General features: G+C 34.8%; 1 protein-coding gene across 1 annotated transcript in view; it reads right to left on the bottom strand.

Moving 5' to 3' along the window:
- LOC149798113 (uncharacterized) overlaps positions 1-12,896 on the bottom strand; it is a 38,173-nt gene that overhangs the window by 23,921 nt on the left and 1,356 nt on the right. The window contains exon 2 of the mRNA XM_089960840.1: positions 7,408-7,579. Coding sequence (XP_089816966.1) covers positions 7,408-7,579 — 172 coding nt within the window. The remainder of the gene's footprint in view (positions 1-7,407; positions 7,580-12,896) is intronic.

Here is a 12,896-nt window from a genome sequence, read left to right as displayed (position 1 = left end):
CTACAAATCCAATTTCAAAATACTTCTCAGTCTATACGACTGTAATTCGAACAGTATACTTGGATTGTCTGCTTTATGTTGTGCCGATATTCTAAGTTACGTGGTGCTTACATGGCTCTGAAAACTGTGTTTATCTTGGATGCAAAGTAATTTATATGTACATGTGTGAATCGAAAAATGAAAGCAATATGCATTAAGGTCGTCCGACCGACGTATTCAATGTTAAAGGAGGAAACCTCAAGAATAAATGTGTGTGTGTGTGTGTGTGTGTGTGTGTGTGTGTGTGTGTACAAAAACCAATAAGCTTTTACAAATTAATGAATGTACGTCTATTACCCTTTGTAAGTTTATTAGCCTAGTCTGTTTATACATACGAAAATATGTTCCAAAGAACGAAATAGGGTTATTCACTGGTGTGGACTGTGATGAATTTGACAAATATCTTTTAATCAGTTAAAATAGCATCAAACCTAATAGTCATTTTATGTCTAAAAGAACGTTACATGTTTGCTTTGAATATTAAGCTTCCACTTAGAATGTATATTTCATTTTAGAATATTAAGACCATGCCGGAAATGTTCAAAACCTTAGAGTGGCTAACATTCGTTGAAGTATTATTATGTCGTTTACATAGTTAATCCTTGTTCTGTAAATAGTTACATACCACAAACCCCAGAACACACATTTATACCCTGACAGAAGATAAAAATATCACTAAAAATACAAGGAAAATGAAAAAAAGAATGAACAACTTACGAATTTACTGTTATTGTTTACTGTTGCTCTTTTGTTGTGGTGTTTTAGCCTGTCGTGGTATAAACTGCAAGTTGCCGAATCATACATTATATAACACTCGAAGGTTGTGACCTTTTTGGAACAAACTAACTCGCTAATAATGTATTTATATGTGAGAAAGCTTGCCAGTAGCTTTCCCTGAGTCAATGGTTCTTGTCGAGATTTTTTCCAGCTTCTTTCTCGACCAGATATATTAGGCACCATGTATAGCCTGTCACGTGCTGAAAATGGCATTAAGGCCACAATAAGAACAACAACAAAATACGAACTGCAGAGAGAGAGGAAACTAATCTATTGCTGCAATAACTCCCTTGTAATGTTGTGCTGTAAAATATACATTATTGCTACACTAATTACTACATTAATTACTAATAAATTACTACATTACTACATTATTACTACACTAATACATTATTACATTACCAGCACCAAGATGTCACCTGATATACATGTAAACTAAGATTGACATTACTACAGTGGTAGTAATAGTTGTTGTTGGCTTTTTGTTTTAGTTTCCTTTTGTTTGTTTGTTTGTGTTTGGGTTTTGGTTTGTTTTGCTTTTTTTGAGGGGGGGGGTCTGGTTTTGTTTAATTGTTAACAAAGCAGTCATGTGCATCACAGTCTAGGTCACCAAAACATAAAAAGAACACACCCTCCCACCCCATGAAGAGAGCTAAGGTGTATGATAGTGGGTCCCTGATAAGTAAGGATACCTCATAAATGAGGACACTACAGTCTAATTGGCGTCCTTAACTCTAAGGTATCCACACACACAGATGGGTGACTCATTTTAAACAGCATCTGAACTCCATAAGAACAGGTGGCATTCTAATTGTTCAAATGAAGCAATTACAACCGAGTTACTGTCTCATATCATTAACTTTCTATGGAGTGTGCATACTTATATATTTAAAATACAAATTGAATATAAGATTTTGACTTAATAGGATAGTGATATATGTTCAAGTTATAATAGTAAAACAGTGCAAGCTTTAATTACTTAAGTATTAGTAGATGTGTAATCTAATACTTAAGTAATTAAAACTGGCTCTGTTTTACTATTATAACTTGAACAGATATCACTATCCTATTAAATGTACACATCTTATATTCAATTTGTACTTTAAATATATAAGTATGCACACGCCATAGAAATTTAATGATATCAGACAGTAACTCGGTTCTAATTAATTCATTTGAGCAATTAGGAATTTAAGGAGTGGACCAAAATCAAATTATGAATGTGTATTGTTATATGCTGTACGTAGAAGTCGATTACTGCCGGAAGTATGCCAGCCCACACATTCAGCACTGTACTCGAAAAGCCAGCTAGCCTGAAGAGAGAGTTTATAACGGTAGTTATAACTAACAATAGACACAACGTTTTAGTCACCATTGCTCACGAGTTATGAAATGCATCATGGAAAAGCCTTGACTAGGTATACGTTGTAGAAACTTTTCTCAGTCTGCACCGTGCAAACATTTGATCCAGTTTTAGCACTATAGCTCTGCTATGCCATGAAAATTAACAAGATTTCTTGGTAAAGTTAAAATAGAAATGGCATGCAAAGATAAGAGTTTGATTAAAATGTGTCATAAATAAATTGGCATGTCCGGTCAAAAATTTGTATGGTCGGATCAGTACCAAAGAATGTAGTCTCATTTTATTTTAGGGTATTTTTTCCTCTCTTCTTTCGGTGGTTATTCTTCTTGGCTTAGATTTAGGCATTCATTTTATCTCTCTTAAATGCAATGGAGTCGGCCTAAACACTCCGTTATTGTGGTACATAATGCTGTTACTGGTACAAATGGTCACAAATCGTAACGTTTATTTACGCTTTTGATTCTTTATTCCAATTTAAAAAAATCTCGATCAAGCGATGTGCATAAAAGATATGTAATTGCAAATGGTGACTAGGCCAGATTACCATACGATAATGTAGGTATGATAGCACGCACGTATCATAATGAACGTAAATCTTGCGTAAAAGAAGGAAAGTCCAAGCTTGTACTGATTAAATATTTCCACAAAAAAAATGATCCAGTGATTAAATGGAATACAATAATGTCAATTAAGTTGAAATCCAGTATAAGAAAACAATACACATTTTTATTTTTTAAAAATTAATATTTCTCTTATCTGAATTGTAAATGCAATATAGTGCAAAGAAATGAGCCAAGTGACCTTAAACTAATGTTTCACAACAAAATGAAATATGTGTCTAGTGTTGAAAATTGTCACATATTGTGCCCAGTTAGGAATCACAAGGCTAACACAACCCCTGAGTGCAGATGGCTCATGCTTGTGACATACACAGCAGCTGGAAGATTCATTCTCGGATACAGGTAAACTGTCTTGACCGTCCTCCAAATTATTCTTATCAGAATCATCTACATAATATGTAGATGGGCCTGGTTGAGCAGAATAAGGGTATCTAATCACAGATGCTTTCTTCAAAATTTCAAGAACAATATTTTTTTGGAAGACTTGGTGTTTTTCTGACTATTTTATTCTGCAGTTAAAGACTTCGCAGACGAGCTCTGTTACTCTTAAACTCACACTTGAGGATCATTTTGTTAAATTTTGAACATTTCTGTCACGTTGGAAACTAAAGATTGCTGCATGATGATGACATTCTTCTTTTGTACTAGTCTACCAGCAGGCAAAGGTTGAAAACTTTCTTTTTATGCTTTTGGACAACATTTTTTACGGTTTCTTAAGAAAACTACTTAGTTCTTCAACATTCTGAGGTGTTTTGGCTTTCATATCACCGTTACGGTAATCTTGAGTTGTTGGTTGAGAGATTTCACGAATATTTTCTTTTTCTTGACGGGCATTGTTTTCCATGGTTTGTGATAAATGATCAATGGTGCTACCTGTGAATCCAAAATTGCCTTGTTTGAAAATGGATACATTCCAGCTTTTCAATGAGGGGAAGTTAACTTTTCAGGACATATTGCCTTCATGTAGGATTTGCAGGTAAGTTTTTAAACGTCATATTTTGTTATTTGTTGGCCATGGTTCTTCTGCAAGAACGGCTGACATTTTCGATTGTGCCTGAATTTGAGAGGTCCAAAAATACCAATGTCCAGAGTCTGGGTGACATAACCTGCCTATAGATTCCAGACATAAAGAATTATATTATTTTTCTTTGATCAGTCAACCACCGTTAAAGATACATGTGACCTATGCCCATCATATAATATAAGGTTGGGCGGTGAGTTATTTCCATCAGCTATTCCACTATGCTTGGCATAGTGTTAGGTGACCCAATTTGGAAATATGGTTGAGTTGGATTAGCCACAATCTGGCATCTCAACTATTAAATCCAGGATGATTACCTTCTGAAAATTGTACATTCCACTTCAGGGATATGGTTTCCAGTGGCCCATTGATGGTTAGATTATGGGATCTTGATGATGCCACTACTTTTACCGGAGTATCCTTGCTACATACAACTCTTGGAGGGGAATGCTCAGTCTTAATTCCAGATTTATTTAGAAGTCCATTCGATCATGTCTCTTAATTGCTGAGTGAAATAGTGGGGTTGATTTCTCCTTAAAATAGCATGTTTGGACCGCAACATAGAGAGTTTCTGAGGCTCGGCAAGTCTTAAATCTAGCCGCCTACTCAGGAACCCATAAAACCAGTAACCGCTCAAAGGTCTGTCACTTTTTCTTTCCACAAGAAGCAGCATAGCCTGCTACAGGATACTGTACGTTTTCTTCTGTATCCATCTCCGATCTCGGCAATATATACTTTAAATGATTGCCTAATGGATGCTCTTCTTTCTCACTTAAAATCCTCTATGGATCTTTGCTGGCATCAAGGAATAGTTTCTAGTTCTATCTCTAAGAGTGGTCTCCGGCACACCAAACTGACAAGCTGCGTTATCTATAGAAATGCCTGCAAGAGTTGCATTAGTTGAATTATGTAAATCTTTAGAATTTTACTGTCGCCTAGCTTTCTTCAGATGATGATTCTAAAATATAATATTAAAGTATTTAAATATATATGAATTTATTATTATTATTATTATTATTATTATTATTATTATTGAAAGTTTTACTATTACTTCTGCCATATTATGTAGTATCGAAATCTAAATTTTGTAAATTGTGGTCCTTACTGGCAACCATACAATGCAATTCCATTCCCAGCCGTGTTAGAGCATACACATCACCACCGGTATATAGCCTAATTACATCAGGTCGCAGACGACCCACCACATGCACTTGATTCAGGGGGAAACTTGTGTGTACACTCACCAATTATCACAAGGTAACTAACTCTCGCAGGTCATTATGTGATCCCCCGATGATGAATACGTTCTAATTTGTTGATATTATCTGCGTGTTTAGTCACTCATATATTATACCACAGTAAACAAAACATTCCTCACCTTTCATCCATGTCCCATTTAAGTACATTACTAATTTTGAGGGTCATTTTCACGCAAAAGAATATCCGTCGCTTCGTGTCTTGTATACTTTTTCTTACAGATCCACCAGTAGACTTACGGTCTACTTCAAAGTGAATGCAACTATCGGTCATATGTATGTAAACAATGAATACCTAAACATAAGAACAATTCAAATTCAAATTAAGGTTGTTTTTATTTCATTATCGTTAGGAAAATAAAATTTCGTACAGTTTTTCAACTACTCTGTTAATTTACTATATTGTACGTGTATCGTAACGGACATGACCTTAAATATTTGCATAACAGAAATGACTTGACCGAAAAGACAGATCGTGTTCCGATTGCATAGTTATCGGGTTTGGCCGAGATGTAGCGATTGACACCGATGTTTGGAAAGACTTGCTCAATGAAGTAATCAGAGACTGGAGCAATCATCTGCTCGCATTCACAGCGAAGTAGACAGGAAGTTTCTGTTTTGTGGTGCGATTTGTGAGTGACTAAATGCGAAGATAGTATCGAAAAATATGAACGGATGGTGACCTGCGAGAGTTAGTTATCTTGTGTTAATTAGTGAGTGGACACACTAGTTTACCCTGAACGAAGTGCCTGTGCGACACACTGAGGATATTTTGTAATCGAGACCCATGTAAACAAAATAATAAGTTCGATAGGAGTTTTGTATATAGTGATCAATGGAATTACTTGCACTTTACACAAAGTTGTGATTATGGATTTTTCCGTGTAGACTTACCAAAAATGTTGACATTATTTTAGGAAATATTGCTGCGACAAATTTGCGCACTTCCCGGCTTTCGATTTGCATAGGTAAACAACCGCTAGTTGTCGCGCGTACAAAAGTCCTCGTGAAATCCTGTTTGCTCCGATAATATAGCGTCCGCGATAATACAGTGTTAAATCATACCTGACTCTCCCAATATCAAATTCATAATTTAACATTACTCTCCATGTCACCTTGTGACACAAATTCTGAAGTAGGATAGAAAGTATGTTTATGTCACCAAAGGTTAGCCTTGATTTTCTGTGGAATAACATTTGATACCGTGATACCTATGGGCTAAATGGAAGTGATCGTTGTTTTTTTTTAACACTGTACCTTTTGAAATTTGTGTCACGATCACAAGTAATAGAGGGGGTGGTGGCAAGCTTCCCATAGTAATGGACGCCTAATAAAACTGATATATGGATGCCAATGACCCAACTATTCTTGACCTTCAGTGCCGGATTACCAAACAGGCAGAGTAGGCATTTCCTTTGGGTCCCACACCTTCTAGTAGGCCCCGCGACAACGCGTGTTTAATAATATTTAATAATTTTTGTTTAATAACATAAAATGTTAATTTGTTTAATAACATTAATAATTGTTAATATTTGTTTTATGTAATAAAATTGGTTTATTAAAGTTGTTGATTGGTAAAATCACTAGCGTATTAGGAGATAATTTGCGAGGGGGGGGGGGCAAGATTTCGACTGCCTAAGGGCCTCCACAGGGTTTAATCCGGCACACTTGACCTTCTTTCTATTCTCTATCAATCAACAGATTTGCATTAACATGCATCATACATCACCGGCGAATGTCACATACAAATACATGAATTTTATTTATGTCATGTAACATACAAATACATGAATTTTATTTATGTCATGTGACATACAAATACAGGAATTTTATTTATTCGACGACAGTGGCGTCACTAGGGGGTGCGGTGGGTGCGGACCGCACCGGGTGACACCATCAAAGACGGGTGGCACCAAAATGACTGTGTATAAAAAGTTTTTGTCTAGGAAGGAGGTCCAAGGGGTGACACAATGAGTTACCGCACTGGGTGACACCAACCCAGGTGACGCCACTGTTCGACGAAGACACTACTTTTAAACATTTAGGTAAAACGTTTCTTTAAACCTTGTAACCGAATTTCGATTACTTGGCCTGTCTCGAAGAAAACTTTTCTTCTGTTGATTTTTACCATTCATATCAGATTTTTTTTTAAAAATAATATTATCTATTGTTGATGGATAGGCCTGAAATATATTTCAGTATTTATTTGTCACAATTTGTTGATACGAGATATTACAACAAGTGGTATGTGTTTGTAATAGAAAGGGAGACAACTAGATGATAGAGACGATCAGAAACACTCGTTTACGCAGAGAAGAGGACTTCACTTACTTCAGGAAATAGAATCCATTATATGTACTTTCGCACGTGAATGTTGCCGATGTGACAATCGCTGTCAGAACTATAGGATAATTCCATAACGTGTTGTTTGTGAAATTCAGTGTCCCTTTCTCGGAGCTTATCCAGTTACCTCTTATCGGATCGGGAAATGTACAAGCCGCACCTGGGAAATATGAATATCTAATTAATTAAAAGTTTCTTGAGAAAAGCGTTTGAGATTTAATCAGGTCTTAGATTAAGGTGTCCATTTCTTCCGACGTGATAACACCTAAAACCAAATTTATTTATTAGAAACAACTTATATGCATTAAGACTAACAATCAATGACTATATATATATATATATATATATATATATATATATATATATATATATATATATATATACATACACAGTATATATAAACAGGCTGTTAACAATAAATGTATGATATCTTTAGAAAATAACACATGTTGGTATTGGAGGGGGGTATTTATAGCTATGGCAGACGAAGAGTTGTATGACTTGGTGGTTTGATTTAGTGGGGTCAGCTCTGAGATTTGCATATATGCAAGAAAAAAAAACTTTTTTAAGCATAATTAATCATTAAATCATTATAGATAGTAACTATGTGGCTCTTGTAAAGCATACCATAAACCAGGAGAGAGAACAATTAAGGACGCATGGAAGGTGCTTCAGTTATTGTAGATCACTTTATATCACAAAGATATGCTGGCACGAGTAAGTTTAGGTAATTTATTAAATAAATTGTCTTACTGCCCAGTTTTCATTTTTAGTGCCATGCAATAATTGATCCTTTTAGTACACTTTCTTTTTTTATAGTTCTTCATGTAGTTTATAAAGTTATTTTATAGACGTAGCACGAATACCATCAGACAAAAGCAATTTCTTTATATCAGCATTTCCCACTGACACATGTGAAAAACTAGTTCTAACCCACCGACACATTACATTTCCCACTGACACTTGTGTCAGACTAGTTCTAACCCAATGACACATTACATTTCCCATTGACACATGTATAAGACTAGTTATAACCCATCGACACATTACATTTCCCACTGACACTTGTGTAAGACTAGTTCTAACCCATCGACACATTACATTTCCTATTGACACTTGTGTCAGACTCGTTCTAACCCACTGACATATTACATTTCCCACTGACACTTGTGTAAGACTAGTTCTAACCCATTGACACATTACATTTCCCATTGACACTTGTGTCAGACTAGTTTTAACCCATTGACACATTATATGTCCCACTGACACTTGTGTAAGACTAGTTTTAACCTTCTACTGACTTTCAACTAATCGTCTTATTCCAGTTCAACTGTTTCTTTTGGAATTTCCTCATATAAGGTCAAACATTTCTAAATGGTAACCACATTAGACAGATATTGTCCATTCCTTGCATTTAAGTTTACACTCTTTTTCAGACTTTGTGTCCCATCGCATGAATCCAAAATAGCATGTGGTTATGTTGGCATGTTTACTGAAGGCTGCACTCCACACACTGGCATTCTATATAACACGAGGCAGCCTCCTCTTCTCGGAAAAACAAAATTAAATCTCTCTTAAGGTCTCAGCTACATATCGAAGCCTGACATTGAGGTTCTCACTTTATCAGTTATTTAGTTTTGAATAATTTAATTGTAAGCAAGTTAATACATGTTTCCATGACCTAATTTATGTTACACTGACAATATATCGGAGGAAATAAAAATACCACACCTTATGTATTTCATTCAGCTATCTCCCTTACACGATACAGGATATTTCAAGAAATAAAAACTCGCATTTTCAGTTCATAAATATAAAAATAAGGAGAAGATTCAGTGTGAAAAATCACCAATCTTGATGCAAATGATACAAATGAAAGTACAACAGATTTAATAATTTGCTCAGCAAGTCTGAAAGGTCCAAAAATAGATACATGTATATTTTTCGGTTGGGGGCAGGTGTGCCTAACTTAAGCCAATTATTGTTAATTTCATGTGTAGGTTCAATATCGATAAATGCATCTCTATAACTGAGATTATTTCCTCTTTCATCTCAGACGTTGAGTGCATCTAAGGAACGTAATAGTATATGTACCTTCCGACTGTTCTGTGATTAATGGGCATTGTCTCCACATATGCGTCTAAAGTAATGTGATCAACTTTTCCTTTCTCATTTTTTAATGTTCCCGTTGTGTCTTTCATTCATTAATTATAAGCCACATGTTTCTTAATATGTACGCTTTCATCAAGTTATAAACTCCTTTTATTCAACTCTACAAAGGAGCAACACTTTCTATTTGTGTTACAGAACCGATGGATCGTCTGGCCTTTGTGGAAGGGCTGGGGCTTAAGGATCCATGCATCTACAGTCAGCGTAAACTGTTGAAAGTTTATACTTTATGATAAGAATGGGTCATGTCCATTCTTTATAATAAGAATGGGCCATGTCCATACTTTATAATAAGAATGAGTCATATCCATACTTTATATTAAGAATGGGTCACGTCCCTACTTTATAATAAGAACGGGTTATGTCCATACTTTATAATAAGAATGGGTTATGTCCATACTTTATAATAAGACTGGGTTATGTCCATACTTTATAATAAGACTGGGCCATGTCCATACTTTATAATAAGAATGAGTCATGTCCATACTTTATATTAAGAATGGGTCACGTCCATACTTTATAATAAGAATGGGTCATGTCCATACTTATAAATAAGAATGGGTTATGTCCATACTTTATAATAAAAATGGGCCATGTCCATACTTTATAATAAGAATGAGTCATGTCCATACTTTATATTAAGAATGGGTCACGTCCATACTTTATAATAAGAATGGGTCATGTCCATACTTTTAAATAAGAATGGGTTATGTCCATACTTTATAATAAGAATGGGTCATGTCCATACTTTACAATAAGAATGGGTTATCTCCATACTTTATAATAAGAATGGGTCATGTCCATACTTTATAATAAAAATGGGTCACGTCCACCTGTATATGATGCTAAGTTCTGTGTCTTCTAATCATATATAAAGTACTTTACTTTAGAGGAATTCTTCTTTTTGAAGTAGGAGAGGTACATACAAATTAGACTATTGACCTTTGACCTGGTTATTACATTAAATGATATTATGTAATTTATTCCATATCACCCAGTTCAATAAGTGATTATATGAATAAAACATAACTCACAGTTAAAACATTTCGTTTTTTTGTTGTTGTTGTTGTTGTTGTTGCAAAGCACAAGTATGAAAACAGCAGCTGACGCAGCAAAATGACATTTCCATGTACATTATTATAAGACTTAACTTGGTACCTCATAAAAATGATTTTGTTAAGAGAGACTAAGTACATTTGTTACATGTAGTACAGTCTCGAGCTATATCACAGATTATGGAAAAAAGTTTGTTTGTATGTATGACGGTACCAGTTGCAAAAGCACAGGGGCGGAGGCTAGTGTGTAGGGATCATTGTATACATAGATAAACAACAAAACCAGCTGTTACTGGTGCATTATGTAAGAGTTGTAGTTTCTGTCAGGCTTAAAAAAGATGAGTCTCTTGGCAATATCTGAGATTATGTTAATTTATTTATATCTATATTATTTATATCTATATCATATTTTGTATTTTTTTTTAAATTAAAAATGCGATAGACATCATTGAAAATGTCATTGTTGTGACTGGATAACCCTGACTCCTGTCGAGTTCCATCAGAGTTATCTCTCTTAAGTGCAGTGGAGTACCTGGCTCTGTCCTTGTCAAATTGACAATCCAACATTGCTCCTTATGACAGTATGTAACACGCATTTGGAAGCAGGGTAGAAAGTATGTTTATTTCACCAAAAACGTTAACATTGAGGTAAGTGGAAAAACAAATCGGTACCGTGATACCTGCAGCACACTGTCTTCCACCACTTGTGAGAGTGACATATAGGCGATAGTTCCGTTTCACAGATACATTGCAATTAATAAACTGCATTGGTGTCGCCACCAAATACTGAAAAGGTATGTGTACTGTCACTGCTCGTTTCAATAAGTACCGCATTATGAAACATAGAGTTACGATGTGGCAGTTGGCATCGGGAATCGCCTATAGACATACAGACTGTTCAGTTATTTTTAACACAGATAAGTATCACTTGTTGATTTAAACATATTTATAACCATATTTAAATCACATAACACAAGTTCTCCAAGTTCTCACAGCTTAGCAATAGTCCCCAAAATACATAAGTAGGTAAGTGAAAAGTGACAATACTAGCAGTACGTATATATATATATATATATATATATATATATATATATATATATATATATATATATATATATATATATATATATGGATCAGAAGCAAAGTACATTTAATACAAATGTGTCGATTAACTCATTCCCTGCCAGGCGTTGGAATGGGACTAAGCCAGTAGGCGTTTGTCTTGGACGATTATTTCAATCTTTTAGTATCTTTAATAAGATTGTCTATCCTGTAAGTTGTCGACTTAACTGTTTGGTAATTACATACTCTATCTACTGTTCTAAGATTTTGTATTCTATTCTGTAAGTAGTCAACTTAGCTGTTCGAGAATTGCCTACTCTATCATGTAAGTGGTCAACTTATCTGATCGAAGATTACCTATGATTTCGTATTATACTCTGTAAGTGGTCGAATTATCTGTTCGAAGATAGCGTACTCTATCCTGTAAGTAGTCGAATTATCTGTTCGAATATTGCGTACTCTATCCTGTAAGTAGTCGACTTATCTGTTCTAAGATTGCATACTCTATCCTGTAAGTAGTCGACTTAGCTGTTCGAAGATTGCGTACTCTGTAATGTAAGCAGTCGAATTATCTGTTCGAAGACTACGTATTCTATCCTGTAAATAGTCGACTTAGCTGTTCAGAGATTGCGTACTTTATCCTGTAAGTAGTCGACTTAACTGTTCGAAGATTGCGTACTCTATCCTGGAAGGAGTCGAATTATCTGTTCGACGATTACGTACTCTATCCTATAAGTAGTCCACTTATCTGTTCTAAAGATTTTTGTCGCATATTTGGCTCAGTATACCTGCTACCATTTGAAAATCTGCTTCTTATTAAATTTAAATTAAGGTGGCTAAAATCAACAGTAGTGTCAAGTTTCAATACCTCGTGTAACATCAAGCTAATACAATGATAAACTGTGTATAAAATACCAAAATGTATCTTTATTCTTGCAGAAATTTGTCTATGTATTATTTGTCGTTGTATCAAATTTGGCTCTTTTCAGTACGAGTTGTCTTTCTTGTTAGACAGCATACAACCTGTAATTCTCAAAATATAAAGAATACAAAAAGGAAAGATGATATGCTTTTTTCAATTAATATTGTCAAATATATGTAAAGTTTTCAGATAAAATATTCATGGGGATTTCCATACTGACCAGCAATATTATATAATAACCAGTGACGGCGGAAAAATAAGGAACTATC

The sequence above is a fragment of the Sinohyriopsis cumingii genome, chromosome 6 (genome assembly GCF_028554795.1).
Source record: "Sinohyriopsis cumingii isolate HCF-2022 chromosome 6, ASM2855479v2, whole genome shotgun sequence".
Lineage (NCBI taxonomy): Eukaryota > Metazoa > Mollusca > Bivalvia > Unionida > Unionidae > Sinohyriopsis > Sinohyriopsis cumingii.
Note: the sequence above shows the minus strand (reverse complement) of the source record. Positions and strands in the feature narration are given on the sequence as shown.